This window comes from Camelus ferus, chromosome 6 (assembly GCF_009834535.1).
Source record: "Camelus ferus isolate YT-003-E chromosome 6, BCGSAC_Cfer_1.0, whole genome shotgun sequence".
NCBI lineage: Eukaryota > Metazoa > Chordata > Mammalia > Artiodactyla > Camelidae > Camelus > Camelus ferus.
Window position 1 is genome coordinate 83,141,005 of NC_045701.1, and position 17,397 is coordinate 83,158,401.

The 17,397-nt window shown below is 35.9% G+C and overlaps 1 protein-coding gene across 3 annotated transcripts in view; it reads right to left on the bottom strand.

Annotated features, from left to right (window-relative positions):
* Window positions 1–258: 258 nt before the first annotated feature.
* The window catches only part of ATXN3 (ataxin 3), a 30,496-nt gene continuing 13,357 nt past the window's right edge, over window positions 259–17,397 (bottom strand). Inside the window, exons 7-11 of one of the 3 annotated variants that reach the window (XM_032482539.1) lie at window positions 15,816–15,948; window positions 15,156–15,322; window positions 13,627–13,723; window positions 8,165–8,298; window positions 259–4,571 (exon numbers count right to left, since the gene is read on the bottom strand). In XM_032482539.1, the coding sequence (XP_032338430.1) occupies window positions 4,477–4,571; window positions 8,165–8,298; window positions 13,627–13,723; window positions 15,156–15,322; window positions 15,816–15,948 (626 nt within the window). In that variant the 3' untranslated portion in view covers window positions 259–4,476. Of the gene's footprint in view, window positions 4,572–8,034; window positions 8,299–11,135; window positions 11,142–12,648; window positions 12,703–13,626; window positions 13,724–15,155; window positions 15,323–15,815; window positions 15,949–17,397 lie in introns of those variants that run through there. The other 2 variants (XM_032482538.1, XM_032482540.1) reach the window with 2 other exon arrangements.

Sequence of the window (17,397 nt, forward strand, 5' to 3'; positions counted from 1 at the left end):
GGACCCATAGGCAGCAGTTGGTTGGAACAGAGTATCAGTGCCCCCCCCCCCCCAGCTTCATTTATCACCATGGTCCATAAAAACGCTTCTCACATTCGCTCTGCATGTCAATCCCCGGGGATCCTGTTTAAAATGCTCGTTCTGATTCAGGTGGGAGTGTGGCCTGCATTTCTGAAAAGCTCTTGATGGTGCAGATGCTCCAGCCATACTTTGACTAGCAAGGCTACGAATCAACAATAAACACAAATAAAAACCGAATAAAAAAAGCAAACATTATCTTTATTTAATAATCTTTGATATTTAAAATACAACTCATCCAACAGCCACATTAACAATTGAACCATCAGTGTTCAACAGTGCTTTGGAAGCCCGGCTTTTCTAAGGACCAGTCAGGAAGGCCTGTGTGTGCAAGGGCAAAACAACTCAAGAGGGAGGACACACACAGAAGGGCTGCAGAGTTGGGTCCTGAGCAAATGGCACTGCCACAGTGCACTAGAGTCACAGCCAAAAGAATATTTTTTGTTTCAGATGTTTTTTGTACTTGAATTTCAAAGCTTATTTATACAGAACAGTAATTTTTAGAAAGTTATTCCTAGGAGTCCAGTGTTAAGAAATTAATCATATTCAAATGTACACTTTACTCTTCAAAAAAAAAAGCATAAAAGAATCCTGGAAACATTCACTTTTGAACTATGCAGGAGACAACTGAAGCACTTTCTAAATGAATCAGGAATTTTCACATATATTTCACTAATGCATCCCACTCCTTGTATATGTATCCACAGTTTTAAAATATTTATTGATACACTATTATTAATTAAACATGCCAATTACTGTAAATTTAGGGGTGGTTACTAGCACTAAATCTTAAATGCCAGACCATTTTGGAAAAAAATTAAAATAGTATAAATTTTCTTCAAATTAAAAAAAAAATCAAAATTCAAGAATTAACCGTGTCAATAATCTTCTCATTCATGAAAGCAAAATGGAACAAAAATACTTTTATGTATAAGGCTTTAAAAAAACAATACAAGTCAGTTCATTTCTTCAGCAAAAGATGCTGGTTATGAAGGGACCAGAAATGGAGCAAAGTTTTTATTCTGAAAGTATGCAAAATTATTTACACTGATGAGATGATCTGCTAATCCAATCTTACTTTTCTTAATTAAGATCACATCTGTAACATCTCCATACTTGTTGGGACCCAGAAACAACAAACAATTCACTTTGAAAGTAGTGGCTATTGGCCTCTCCAACTGCAGATAAAGTTTTTAATAGAAAGTCATCAATATTAATTATTGAATCTTCAATTTAAAACATCAAGATTTTTTTCCAATCTAAGCTATTTCAATTATTTTCATATTTTGGTTATGCACAGAGAATCAAGCTTTTTTGAATTTGAATAGGTCCAGTGGGCCAATTTTAGACATTTAGTAAATCTTGGCACTAGCATGACATTATTTTAAAACGGTATCAAACATGCAGACATTAAAGATGTGACTTTGGCTCTTACTGGCATAAAATTTCCTTTATTCGACTTAGTATTAAGTGAAATAATGTAGACTATGGGTAGTTTTTGCCTATAATGATCTTCAACTAGTTTTGAGTTTTTCCTCATTAACTTTGGCATGAATAAAGTCTTAATTAAGAAAAATTGTTTTAAAGAAAAAAAAGCACCTCCATAAATATTCTGTGAATTGTAAATTATTTGGCCAAGACCTTAGAGATGAAATATAGTTTACCTGCAGCGACCTTTTCAAACAATTTACATTACTGAAATATTTGTATGTTTTTTTGTTATAGTCAGTTTACACTGTTGTGTATCTGTATGTTAATTACTGTAAAAATGTATATTGATGGTTTAGATCAGATATTAACTACTCTATTTTTAAAACATAAATAACTATTAAATCCATGACATCTATAAATATGAAAGTGTTATTTCCAAAGCTTGTTTAAACTTTAACACCAGCATTGCCACTGTACATATTTTACCCTGGCAATATGAATTATACATTAGAAAAATGATACCAATAGTTTAAATATTAAACATTAAGGTGTTCCCAATTGGTAAAACAGAATGGAAATCTTTATATAAATAAAGTTCTTAGCAGGGCAGTTATTGTGAATTTCACTGTTCCTGACTTGCAGGTGGTTTACACTAAATAGCAGTTCCTGACGTGTGAACTACAGCTTTGTGTAACTTTCAATTTTTCTTACTGTGGTTATGAGCTTTGGCATCTTTTCATACTGGCCAATCAATTAAGAAATGGAATCTAAGCGTGTGATTAAGTTTAAGCCAATGCATACGAGATGGCAGTTCACTAGTGATTCTGAATCTGCCTGTCAAACAGCAACTTCACAATGAACTAAACACATTCAAATGTATCCAGTGTGTGCTCAGCTCTACTTAAAAAAAAATCCCTAACAAAGGAAGGTCAACATGCCGTATTTCCTTAAGTGCTTTAGCAAGGGTGTGTAATGTAAGAACTTTATAAACTCTAATGAATGTTAAAACTTTTAAACGCGTATTTGTTTTCTCATTTTTATATTAGGCAGCTCATCAATTCAAATGCACGGAAAGTTTAACGTAATTTTTCAATGGGAAAAGGTAAAGGCCAAATATCCACGGAAAATATGACCAGCACACTGGGGATAATTACAAAAGTTCAGTCTTAAAATATTTTGGTTTGTAAATCTTAGGGATTTGTACCAAACCCCAACATCCCTTGCAGTTCTAAAGTTTTATAATTTTTCTGAAACATTTTCTGCTGTCAAAAGAAAACTTTAGTTTTAAAATAAAACTGTCTAATTTTACATAAGGGAAACTTCAGAAAACTTATTTGGCACAAAATGACTAAAAAAAAGAAAAAGCTATTTCATAATCATAAATAAAGACATTTTCTCATCTCTTTTCAGTTATCAGTAAGTTCTACATCAAAAAATTTTCCCTGATAAAATGTGTGTAGCCATACACCAGGGTATGGCAATATACCATACTTTAATTTTCTAAGTTGTCAGCTGAAGTTTCTTCTTAAATTTTAGCTTATGACAATTCAGCATTCAACAGGGCTTCAAAAGGGGATGGAGAATGAGGGAAGGGGAGTAGGTGACAGAATCTAAAAGGCCCATTTCAGAGGGCATAGTTAATTTTCACCAAAATCATCCCATTGTATTGACCCAGCAAAAAACTCTGTGTGCATCTCAATTAAAGAATGTTTATCAAAACTAAAGACTTTCTTATTTACAGACTCATTAACTACCGTTACTTCTGTAATTCTATGGTATTTAAACATGATGCAAGTGTCAAATCACAATATAAATTTAAATGTCATTTTGTTGGTAAATTACTTTCATGTTCTAGATCATCTAGACCTCTGGCAAGCTATACCTACTAAAAGATGTACAGCAGAAGGATACCTCTACATTCCATGACTCAACTGTAAACAAAACCAGTATCTCCAGTCACAAGAGAGAAAATAAAATCAAACTGCTAATAAAATTGAAGGCCAAGGTTTATCATACATTCATGGTGGGCACTGTATGTTATTTTACAAAAGAAAGAAACTGGCTAGCACACTATGCTTCTCCTATTTTTCTCAACTGGAGAAGAAAAGGAAATAACAAGGTGCAGGAAAGAGGGTTACAACAAACCTGTAAAGTTCTGACGTAACTGGGAAGACATTTACAAAGCATCTGGGAAAGGACGTGCTCATACACTAACAAAATTCTCATTTATTCTCAAATACTTGTGCAGAGCTGCTTTCAGAGTTTAGGAATGCATCAGAATCATGAAATAATGAGCCCCTTTTACAGTGTTTAAGAAACAAAACCTCAAGAAAGATTACCATCTTTCAAAAGAATTGTCAAAAGTAATGAAAACCAAGGAGCGGAGAAATTGTGATCAGAGAAAACAACGTGAGAAAACAATGAAGTGCACGATACATAGTCGGAGGGAAAACAGGTTATCCTTCCAGAACTATTACTGTTACCAACACAGAAGAGACATTGTCCTAAAAGGTCAATTTGGTTAATGAGAAGTAAAAGCAACTCTTAGAAGATGAAAGTGAGCCAAATTCCCTACGAGAACGGAAGGAAAAGAAAACAAATTGTGTGGGAACAGTTTTGTGGCAAGAGCTAATTGTAATCAGTTGGTCTGCAAAAAGATCCAAGAAAAATGCCCTAATTTTAGACATGTTAGATATTGCACACTCAAAAAAGAAAAAGGAACATTTAGAAAACTATTTTAAATGTCTTTAATTGCTGAATGCCTCTTTGGCTAGTGTTTGGATCATTATTTAGTCCTACAACTGATGCATTTTTCTAACATCTCATCTTTTTGTTTGCAAACCACCTAAGTCTTACTTCCTCTGTTGAAAACTGTTCTCTTTGACACATTACCAAAGTGGACCCTATACTGTAACGACACAGGATAATATTGGAAAGTATGAATAACTAAATGATTTGTAAAAGGTATTATTTTTTTCCTTCTGTTTTGAAATTATTTCTAACAGTTTCTAACGACATGGTTACAGCTGCCTGAAGCATGTCTTCTTCGCTCATAGTATCACCTGTTGGGAAAAAAACATGTATTTCTTAGAAATTTCCAGGAAATTTTCAAAGTCATCAAAACGTAAGCTCTTAGAAAATGTCTATTTGACCACTACAGTTGCCTTTGTTGACTTAAAAAATTTACACACAGTAAAATCCACTCTTTTACAGTTCTGTAAGTTTTGACAAATACGTATGAGTGGTATAACCACCATCCCTGCCCAGATACAGAACATTCCACTGACAAAAAAAACTCTCTTACGCTGCCTCTTTGTAGTCAATCCCAAGCCCTGAAGTCTAGGCAACCACTGACATGTTCTCTGCCCTACAGTGCTGCCTTTTCCTGCATGTCAGCACAGGTGGAATCATGCAGTATGCATGCAGCCTTTGAGCATGGCTTCTTTCACTTAACATAATGCATTTGTATTGTTTCCAACAAAAGCATTATACTAAGGAAAAGAACATTTAACCCTGTCTATAATTTGTTACTTTAAAAAAGTTTGTTTTGAGAAATAATTATTTATCCACAGGAAGGTGCAAAGATAGGTCAGAGAGGTCCTGTGTACACTTTGGCTAAATTTCACCCAATAATTAAATCTTACATTAATTAGAACTCAAACCTAAACCTGAATATTGACATTGGCACAATGTTGTGCATAGTTCTATGGTATTTTGTCATATGTGTAGATTCGTGTAACCATCACCACTGCCGTCAGGACAGAGAACTGTGAGGGTACCACCAGGATCCTGCCTGCCATCCCTTTTCATTCACATGCACTTCTCTTTCCCACCACCTTCCCTAACTACAGGCAACCACAAATCTGTTTTCCATCTCTATAAATTTGTCACTTTTAGAGTGTTACACACATAGAATCATATAGTATGAGATCTCTTGAGAGTTCTTTTTTTGTACTCAGCATGCCCTTGAGATGCATCCAAGTTGTTGCATGTATCCACAGTTGGTTTCTTTCTTTTTTAACCATTTTTTTAAAAATTGAAGCATAATTTACAATGTGTTAATTTCAGGTGTATAGCAAAATCAGTCATATATATATGTATATATATACTTTTTCAGATTCTTTTCCGTTGTAGGTTATTATAAGATATTGAATATAGTTCCCTGTGCTATACAGTAGGTCCCTGTTGTTGATCTATTTTATACATAGTAGTGTGTATCTGTTAATTCCAAACTCCTAATTTATCCCTCCTCTGTCTTTCCCCTTTGGTAACCAAAAATTTGCTTTCTATGTCTGTGAGTCTTTGTTTTGTAAATAAGTTCATTTGCGTCATTTTTTAAGATTCTACATACAAATGGTATCATATGATATTTGTCTTTGACTTACTTCACTGACTATGATAATGTCTAGGTCCATCCATGCTGCTGCAAATGGCATTATTTCATTCTTTTTTATGGCTGAGTAATATTCCATCACTCACTCACTCTCACACACACACACACACACACTTCTTTATCCATTTATCTGTTGATGGACACTTGAATTGCTTCTGTGTCTTGGCTATTGTAAATAGTGCTGCTGTGAACACTGGAGTGCATGTATCATTTGGATTTAGAGTTTTCTCCGGATATATGCCCAGAAGTGGGATTGCAGGATCATATGAAATTACCTTAAATGTAAATGGACTAAATGCTCCAACCAAAAGACATAAACTGGTTGCATGGATACAAAAACAGAACCTGTATATTTGCTGCAAAAGACTAACCTCAGATCAAACTAGAGACTGAAAGTGAGGGGATGGACAAAGGTATTCCATGCAAACGGAAATCAAAAGAACACCAAAGTAGCAATACTTCTATCAGGCAAAACTTTAAAACAAGGACTGTTACAAGAGACAAAGAAGGACACTACATAATGATCAAAGGATCAATCCAAGAAGATAATATAACAATTGTAAATATACATGCACCAACATAGGAGCATCTCTTTTTAATCCTGAGTAGTATCCATGGTATGGATGTACTGCAGCTTGTTAAACCATTCACCTACTGTAGGACATTTTTTTCTTCCAAGTTTTTGATCATAACAAATAAAGTTGCTATGAGCATTTGTGTAGATTTTTGTGTGATCGAAGTTTTCACCTCTCCGGGATTGCCCAAGAACATAACTGCCAGTTATATGGTCAGTGTATGTTCAGTTCTTATAGAAATTATCAAATTATTTTCCAGAGTGGCTGTACCAGTTCAAATGAAAATTAGAACTCTTACCTCCCTCTACTTTCTCCTGTTTATTAATATAATTGCCTTAAGCATTTCCTATATTTTATACTAAAAACCAAGTCAATGTTTTAATTCTTGTTTCAATCATCAAATGAATTTATAAAACTGAAAAGGAGAGGAAAGTCCATTGTATTTGCTCATATTTTTATTCTTTCTACTGTACTTTTTTCCTTCCTGACGTTTCAAAATTACTTCCTTTATCATTTCTGTTTAGAGAACTTCCTTTAGCCATTATTTTCCCCTTCATTACTGAAAAAAATTTTCATTAACTACAGCATTCTAGGTTTAGACTTTACTTTCAGCACATGAAAGATGTTGTGCCACTTCCTTCTGACTTCCAGGATTTCAGATGAGAAATCTGCTGTCATGTGAACTGCTGTAGGCAAGGTGTTTCTTAGCTGGTTTTATTCACCAGCTGAAGGACAGCATTTAAGCAGTTTCCAATTTTTCACAATTATGAACAAAGCTGCTGTAAGCATTTACATATGAGTTTTTGTGTGAACCAATATTTTCTTTTCTCTTGGTTACATACCTAGGAGTGGAACTACTGGATCGCATGGTTAAGTGTACATTTAAGTTTGCAGGACAATACTAAACTGTTTTCCAAAGTTGCTGTGCCATTTTACATTCCTATTAACAATGTATGAGAGTCCCAGTTGCTCTGATTCTTGACCACATTTGGTATTGCCAATTTAATTTTGTTATTAAGCCATTCTTATAGGTGTGTAATGATATCTCATTGCGGTTTTAATCTGCATTTCCCTAATGACTAGTGATGTTGAGCATATTTTCATGTGCTATTTGTCATCCATATATTTTATTCGGTGAAGTGTCTGTTCAAACCCTTTGCCCATTTTTTTGAGTTGTTTTATTTCAGTTTTGAGAGTTCTTTGCATATTCTGCTTACAAGTCCTTTGTCATACACAATTTCTTTTTTACTCAACTTCTACTACCAATAACTGGCCAAAATTGAGGACCTATTAAACCAAAGCCTGATAAGTAACTCTAGACTTTCTGTTGTAATTTAGATTATATTTAGGTGTTTTTAGTTTTCCAAGAGGTAAAATGTATTTATTCTCGACCTACTAATATTCATGATCTCTGAGGAACTTTTGGAGAATGCACTGTGAAGTTGCAAGTATTGTTTATAATTTTAAAGCAAAAGATTCACTGAGTGCTTTAAGGACACTTAAGTACATTTGGAGTCAGCCTGCTCCTTAATCCAAGGAAATGTAGCAGATTACAAACTCATTCAAGGGTTTTAATACAATTAAAGATTAGAGGAGAAAAAAGCAGATAAAGCCAAAATCACGTAGAGTCTGTGTGTCAAACCCAGCATGCAGGTAACAAATGTGATGTATGGTTGGCGAGGCGTACCTAGATCACTGCCAAGTGCGCCTGAACTTGTGGTCGGCTTTTCACATGGCTGTGTAAGCTGTCCTGGTGGCTCTTGCTGCTGCTGCTGCTGCTGCTGCTGCTGCTGCTGCTGCTGCTGCTGCTGCTGCTGCTGCCTGAAACATTCAAGAGTGAATGTATGTTTAAAAAACAAAACCTAAGGAAATTTGCCATGAGAAAAACTATCCATGTGGAAAGCAAATGGTTCTACAAAACAAGAGTCACTGGCATGAATACCACCAAAGAAGGCAAGAGCAATCAGACTGTTAAAAATAACTGAAAAGCATCACAGTGCTGATCCTAGGAAGCCTAGATACAAAATTGAATTTATCAGACAAATAAATTGATAGGTATTTTCACCACAAAATAACACATTGTACAAAAGGAGTCACTAGTAGCTATTATTATGCAAATGTGTTGGTTTATAGATCTTTAATATGGTTAAAAAATCGCTGCAAATAAGCACCTTTGAGAATACAAAGCATCTCAAATTACCATGCGAGTTAACAAGATCTTTCCAGGGCTGGCTCTTTCCTGTCTTTCAGATCTGGGCTTCCACCTCTCCTCAGAGATACCTTTCCTGACCACCCCACCTAAAGCAGCCACCTGGTGTTCTCTCTCATCGCTCCTTTTTAATTTTCAGCATAAACTTATCATCATCTGATATTCTTCTGTCAGTCTCCCTCGTTAGAGTATAAACTAACAAGAGCACAAACCTTATCCTGTTTGTTTCCCTGGTGCCTAAAATTGTATCTGTCACCAAATACTTGATGAATGAAAGAAATGAAAACAACTATTTAACCTGCATTAACAAAGTAATTAATATCTGTTGCATTAAAACAAGTTCTCTGTGAATTTTTACTCAAAAGGAAAATCAAATTCATAAAAATCCTCATTTTAAAACATTTAAACATGATGGTTAGGATGTAAGTATGTAGGAGAATGTCCTTGTACTTAGAAAATATACCCTGAAGTGTTGAGAGATGAAATGGGAACCTGTCTGCAAGTTATTCTCAAGTGGTTCAGAAATGTCAACAATTGGGGAATCTGAGTGGAGGGTTTAGGAGCTCTGTGAACTATTTCTGCTTTTATGTAAATTTAAAATTATTTCATATATATCCATATGTAATATGCGAAAAATTTAAAAAACAAACCTTATAAAACAGCTGACAATCTAAGTGAGAAGCCATAGCTTTCAAAAAATGTGTAAAAGGATTTTAAAGGAAGCAGAATTTTAAAATAACCAGTAACACGGTTAATAGGATAGCACATTTTTTTCTAGGGTCCCTCTTAACCTTGTGTTTTAAATAGGAGAAACAAAGCGAATTCAGCTGATGGGACTTGCAGTTTCTCCCTGTTGGCCTTTGAGCCAGCACACTGATATGTGCACGGACTTATGACTCTGGGGTGCACAGCTGACGATGGACATGTGGGCAGTGGGCTCCCACAAGCATACCGATTCTGGAACATGGCACAAGACAGGCCATGAGGTATGAAGAATTCCTGACACACCCTCTCCATGCCCTCTCCCTCCTCCACTCAAGAAAGTATGTCAGCATGCAAGGCAGTGACGGGTGAGACAGCGACCTTAGAGGGATAGCCTTTTTTCTACTTTAAATTTATGGAAAGTGAGAAGTAAATCAACTGCCAACTTTGACATCTTTCACATGTGATGACACTGTACAACGGAACATGTTCAAATAGCAAATCAGCATCCATTCCCACTGTGCCTTCCAATATGCCTTTAGGATTACAGAGGCTAGAAAGCTAAAAACTACATGTCATAGATTGCTTTACAGCTGGGATTCTGGTTACCAATTAAACACTTGCATGGGATTTAAAAGGCAGAAATGAGGCACAGCCATTTTGCTGCTTGGTTGTTCTCTGCAGGCAAGTAAAGCCATGGAGATGCCAGTTCCAGAATCCTGCTTCCTGGCAGTTGCCATGGGGGCCAGACTCCATGTTCCCATGTTGAGACAACTGCAGTGGCAGCTTCCTGATCCTACGATCACAGCTGAAGCACTGTGTTCTTAAACTCAATATCCTGACTCCCCATCACCCACGTGGGGCAGGACTGCAGCTCTTCCACAAATTGGTCTGTGCTATTCTGGAGGCCTGGCCTCCAGCTCGTCCTACAATTGTGTAAGCCCTTAATTTCTGTATTAAATACTTTTCTGCTTAAAACACCTCTAAGTAGTTTCTGCTTCTTAAACTGGACCTTGATAAACTATGCCACACCACTGAGATGACAGCTCAAGTACTAGACAATCAAAGGCTATGAAAACATTTGTTTTCCTCCTTGGTGGGAAACACCTTTTTAGTGACAGAAAGAAAGAATCTGCATCATTTCAGAGCTAGACCTAGAGAAGACATTAATAATGCTAACACCTATCTGCGGACTATTTCACAGTTTCACACATTGCCTCATTTGATGCTCATAACGTGAGTTATTAAGGTTTTACAGTGACATAGCTGATACGGTAAAGTTTTGCTCGGGGTTTATGACAGGTACAATGGATGCGGAGATTACCACTAGGAAAGAAATATGATGGCTATGAAAATATTAGTTAACAACTCTCATTTATAAACTATGAACTTGTAACAGGTAGACTTTCAACAGTATTTTTTTACGCTTTATGCATCAAACTGTGACTACCACATTAAATGTGAAGCTTCAAATATGCTATAGGAAAAAAAAAAAACCCTATAATTTTCACTGAATAACAAATCAGCACCAGGGTCAGTCTGGAAAGGGTCAGGGGGAAGAAACAGCTTAATAACCTTAGAGCCAAGTTCCCCCAAACAGAAGCTACTGAAACAAGGACCCATCTAGGCTTAGTAATCCGGAATTCTAGTAAAAGGCAAAAATCAGCTTCTCAGCTCCTTCACTAATGAGCCCTACAAGACTCTGAATGCTAGCCAGTGCTAAAAACAAACCCCAAGAAGTCGGCACTGCTCCCTTCTCAGCAACATGTGACTGTGTAAAATATTCTCTAGTTCAACTCAAGTTCCCACCAGTATTTTCAAGGTCAAACCAGGAAGCAGATAGAAGGCTGAGGCTGAAAACCACCACTGTACACCCTCCTCCCCAAGCAGCTACCCTCCAATCAGAAAGTATTTAACATTTAACATTCACCATCTAAAAAAGGGTGCAAGGTCGAAAAAAACGCCTGCATTAGTCACAGCTAGCGCTGTTGCTTGTTGTAACGCACTCTGTCGTTATGGAATGCTACTGCATTATCCTCTGTACTATAAAAAGTTTAATATATTGGAAGTTCCATATTTTTAATCCAAAAGACCCCCAAAAATTTTTAATAAAAGAAGGATTTGTTTTTATATTTTAAAGATGTTTTCCTTTTCTTAGATGTATTTGTGAATTTTATACTTTCTCTATAAAGTATGTCTTGTTTGGACCATTTTATCTGGAAAAAACTGAAGTCTAAAAAAAAGCATGGTAGAATTATCACTTGGAAATTGTTCTGGAGAGCAGTTTAGAAGTCTGTACCAAGGACTTAAAAATGTTCATGTTGTTTAATGCGATAATTTGAAATCTTCAGAATAATGAGAAAAAATGATAGACAATGTGAGGTATAAAGTCATTACAAGAATTGTTCACTGCACCATTAATTATAATAGCAAATATCAAAAGGTTCATACATAAATTGTGATATATACATTCATTTTATGAAATAGAATATAGCCAATGACAAAGAATATTTACTATCATAAGGAAATGAGTACAACTAACATTCAATATATGTGTGTCTGTGTGACTGGAAGAGAATGTGCCAAAACACTAACATTAGTTCTTGAATGTAGGATTGTGTTCTCTATTAATTTAGATGTATCTTAAAAAAATTTTTCCAAAATATTATTTTTTATCTAATTAAACATTTTGAAGTTATTTTTAACATTATAAAGTTGATATTATAGAATTACCATTAAAAATTATCGTAATTATTACCACTCTTGTATGACAAGAGCATTTGGCTATATTAGAGAACATAACACTGAAATGAATACAAATGAAATGATATGATGATTTAGATTCATACTAAATAATCTCACCTTGGGGGAAGGAGAGTAGAAAGCATGGGAGATGGAGGCATTAAAAAAACAAGACTAGGGTGGAGGGTAGAGCTCAGTGGTAGCGGGAGTGCTCAGCTTGCACAAGGTCCTGGGTTCAATCCCCAGTGCCTCCATTAAGGGGAAAAAGAAAAAAAAAAACCAAAAACCAAGATTGGCTATGTGCTGATATTTGTTAAATCTAAGTAGCAGATAAATAGGGGTTCCTTATACTGGTTTCTCTACTTCTATATAAATTTGAAGTTTATTGTAATTAAAAAGTTTAAAAATTAATTTTAAAATTTAAAACGGGGTGAAAAGCACTAAAAGCACTATTTTGAGATTTTATGCATAATCAAACCCATTAATCTATCACTGAATAAAGACTAGAAATATCTCACATTAAGAGGATGTCAGTTGATCAGAACTTTCCTTCATATACTTCTGAGTTGTGACTTTAAAAAAAACAGAAAACAAGGTAAATATTATCTTCTTTATACTATCAAATGTAAAAGGCTCCAACATGTTAGATACTACTAAAGCACTACCAATTATGATGTGTAAGAGTCTTCTAAATGGCAGAGATGCTGAAATGTGAAAATACATGCATTCAGAATTGATGAAATAGAGTAAACAAAAGGCCAGACTCAGCTACGGGCCTTCGTTTTCTGGTCTGGGATCAGAGGATCTCAATATCTTTTATAGATCTTATAATTTTAAGATGAAATTTTATCATTAAAGAAAGAAAAAAGGATGAAGACTTGTGAATGATAGTTACTGGAAAGGATGACATTTTATTGGTGAAATTTCTATCTTGAGAGCACTTATAAAGCTGGGCAGTCAGGTTGTGGGAGCTGATGATTCAGATTTACAGTTACTCTCACGTCCCAGATGCTGACGGGCCTGCAGCACCCCAGCTGTGGCGGTGAGAGGATCACTGAACCAACACCTCCTTTTGGGAGGGTGTTCCCCTACAACAAATCCTTTTTTCCTTCCAATTGACAAAAGGACTTTGCAGGATTGGTCAGGTAACCAAGGAGAACACTCAAAGGATCATTAAGCTTTAGTCTTACCTTCACCCAGTTCCATTTTCCTTTTGATGACTGAAATTTTACAGGGTCTCCTTCACCCATTTCATGTAAATTTAATTAGTATTAGGGCAAAGTTTTCCCCTAAACCTGTATTTGATTTCAATTTATTAGTTATAAATTAAAAAAAATACATTCAAATGTTCACAGGCTCAGGCAGTAACCAGTCTTTTAAAAAAGGAGAGAATTCTAAATAAAATAGTTTAAGTCAAAGTTGTATCTTTACAAATAGACAAAATAGCCAAAGTATATATTAAATATATAATTTTAATATTATACCAACTACTTTACTTTTCAAAGTAGGCTTCTCTTCTCTTCCGTAGCTCTTCTGAAGTAAGATGTGTACCTGACATCTGTGGAATATCTTGAGATACGATTCTGGAAGTACCTGAAAACAAAATAAAACCGAACAAAAAACTTTATTTATCAATCCAAGCAATGATATGCTTATACTCATGTGAAGAAGCTTTTGAAAAGTTCTCTTCTCAAGAATATTATACTACTATTCTGTAAATGTAAGAAAGGATCTGAAAGTCTCAAGGAAAACCTGAATAAGGCAGTTTAAATATAACCTGCAACCAAAGCTGTTACCCATCTGTGATGTAGCAGGTGTGAGGATGTAAGTCCAACAACCAGCTTGGGAGGAGAAACCATTAACACCACGCTTGCATGCTCTCTTTAACTTATTAGAAATGAATTTACACTTTTAAAGGCATAGAATTCCTAAGCAACTTCAAGTGGATAAAACAAACCCATTCTCTGTATTCCTCTATCCTCAAACATTTGGGTACTACAACAACTTAAGTCTGTTTCCATGTTCTCACTTAATAATTGCGCCAATCAGAGATCCTGCACAAACTGTGAAATAAAGAGTGAAGTACACAAAAATGTCTAAAATTATAAAGGCTTGTGTGTCTGTCCGTTCCTGGGCTAATCTGGCAGGGTCCTACTAATCATATGGTGTACTCAAAGGTGTGCCAGGAGACGTGAGCAGTTCAAGTTAAAACATAGCATTAAAAAGGATAAGCTTCATATTAACATGTTGATTGCCACGTCACCCAGATCTGGGTGACAGTTTTGTTTCCTCAGGGGCACCCAATCCACAGTGGGTGATCACTGGATTAATGGAACCTCAATTTTATTTAGAAATTTAAGGAATTTAATTGAGTAATTTCATTAGAAAACAGAAGACAAATTCATGGGGTTTTTTTCTGAAAAGCATCTCAAATTCATGTTAATCATATTAATTAGATAAAAACAAAACTACAAAAAAAAAAACAACCTTCACACTTTCAAGTAAGCCCCTTTGAACAACAACCCAGACACTCCCCGCTGCCTGGATTCCCTGGGGGGTGCGTCTTCACTGTCCTCAGCTGATGGGCTTACATCACTAAAAAACTGTATCCACCAAGGTGGGCTTGAGCTGTGTAAGCTGCACAGCCAACAAGCGTTAAGAGTTTTGTAAAACCAATTTATATGCTCTGTCCAGGCCTTCCTCCATGTCCACCAGCATTCATTTTTAAAATAGCTGGTCTGGGTAAGGGCCCACAGACCTCACAATGATTAATCTCAGTTTACTGTTGTGCTAGCACAGGATTATAACCAAACAGAATAACCAGACATAAAAATATAACTAGTCCTAATATAACATACGTTGTAAAAAGTTATTTGTATTAAAAGAAATCTGAAAAACAGTAACTGACTGTTACATAGCTATTGCTTCTGCAGTGATTATCAAAGAATTCCTACAAATGGCATATGAACTTCCAGAAGAACTAAGAATGATCTGAATAAATTCTTCAACAACAGAATGGCTATACCTTGCATACTGAGCTGAATAGCCCTGCGGAGATCTGCTTCTTCATCTTCCATGTCAATTTCTTGGCGACTTAATGCCAGAGCCCTCCGCAAATCCTCTTCATCTTCGTCTAACATTCCTGACCCATCATTTGCTTCTAAGACTCGTTCCAGATCTGTTTTCTGGACCCTGAAAAATGAAAGCACTAATAGTATCTGCAGACTAGTCTTCTATTTTAGATATAACATAAAGACATTTATAAATCAAAGATTTTATGTCAGTCAAAACTTACACATTTTCTGGCAGATAAGGCCTAATAATGTAAATGTTGTATTGTGATGTGAATCGAAGTTAATATATTTAAGCAATTCAAAGAATTTACCCAAGTTTAAATCAATAAAGTTCACTAAAACATAAACATCTGGGGGGGAGGGTATAGCTCAAGGAGTAGAGTGCCTGCTTAGCATGCACAAGGTCCTGGGTTCAATCCCCAGGACCTCCTCTAAGAATAAATAAACAAACAAACCTAATTACCTCCCCTGCCTAAAAAAAAAAAAAAGCCATAAACATCTAAAACAAAAATCACCAACAATAAAAGGACCACACCTTCAATGTAAGCATGAAAATATAACTCTTGTAATGAAATACTGTCGTATATTCCATACTGCAGGCTCAATTTTACCTCTGTTCTTTCAGTTGTGCTAGTTCTTCGCCAATAAGTTTTGGTCGATGCATCTGTTGCACCCTGATCATCTGTAGGAGTTGGTCAGCTTCACAATCCGGCAGATCACCCTTAACAACAAATATAGAATAACCTAAAAAAAAAAAGGGCAAAAATAAATTAAAATAGCTAGTAAGTAATTCAAATTGATTAAAACTGATAGCAGACAGAGACAGCACAGTCTAGTGTGAAAAATATAAACTGAGGCATCATGAAGAACTGCGTTCAAATAATGATTCTTACACTCACTCGTGGGGTGATCTAGGATGAATTACTTAAAGTCTCTGAGTCTCACTTTCTTCACCTGTAAAATGGGAATAGCCATCTCACAGAGTGACTATGAGAAATAAGTGAAATAGTATCTGTAAAGGGCCCTATTAAAACAGTGCTTGACCAAGTAGGCTACTGACTAAATGATAACAGAGCGGCAAAGAAAGGAGTCAGAGCAAGGAATTTGGAATCAGATGCCTGGGTTTTAATCTCCTGGCTCTTTCACTTTCTGGCTGCATGGCCTCTGGTTAATCACTTTACCTGTCTATGTCTTGGTTTCTTCAACTGTCAATCAGATTATACTGTACCTTCCTCAGAGAGCTGTCTGAGGACACAGTCAGACAATGTGTGTAATAATGTGTAATATGGGGAAAATGAGTCACCTGTGGAAATAGCTGCCAGCAACACACACACACACACACGCCTCCTAACTGAAAACAGGGGCTGGAAACCCAATATCCCAAATCTAGTCAAGGTGTTGAAGATGTGGTTCATGTTTTGAAAGAATTACACCGGTCCAGTGTAATTTTTTATAGATTAGATTCCAGAAAGCCAGGGTTGCCCCAGCTGAATACTCCACACAACAGCTCAATAACGGTGGGCTATACCTAAGTCATTCTCATCAATTTATGTTTTTCTACCATAAAATTTTCTTCAACTTTGGGTCTTGTTATGGATATCCTTTGTAAGCATTAACAGATAGTGACACAAATGAACAAAGATCAAAAGGACTAGTAACAGAAAAATTCGAAACAGTAAAGCATAATATACTTAACATTTTTTTCCCACAAGGACAAGTGCTTAGAGTTCAGACAGCTTAATATGTTTTATGGCAGTAAAACTGTTTCCAGATTCTAGAATAAATTATGTCAGCTCACCATGGTATTCCATGAAGAGCAGAAACTGTCTTCCTGAGATGACACTGCAAGGATCTTAGGTTTTATTCAAGACAAGATTTCATTCTGTCTTGAGATTTCATTCTAAGTGTGCGAGGAGCCCCTGAAGGCTTGGAGAGCGAAGGTGTGCCCCAGTATGTATTACATTTTTAAAAGAGCACTCCAGGCTGCTTCATAAACATAAGATACTTAGGAACCAGAGTGCAAGAAGAGTGGTTCTCACTACAATAGGAAACCTTAAGGATAGCATGTACGTGGAGGGGAAAAAACCAGTCTCTAGTAAACATGTTCAGCTTGAAATGCTTTCTGGACTTGCAAGTGGAGATGTCAAAGTTAAAAGTTTGGTGTTTGGGGTAGATGCCTAGGCAGAAGATAAA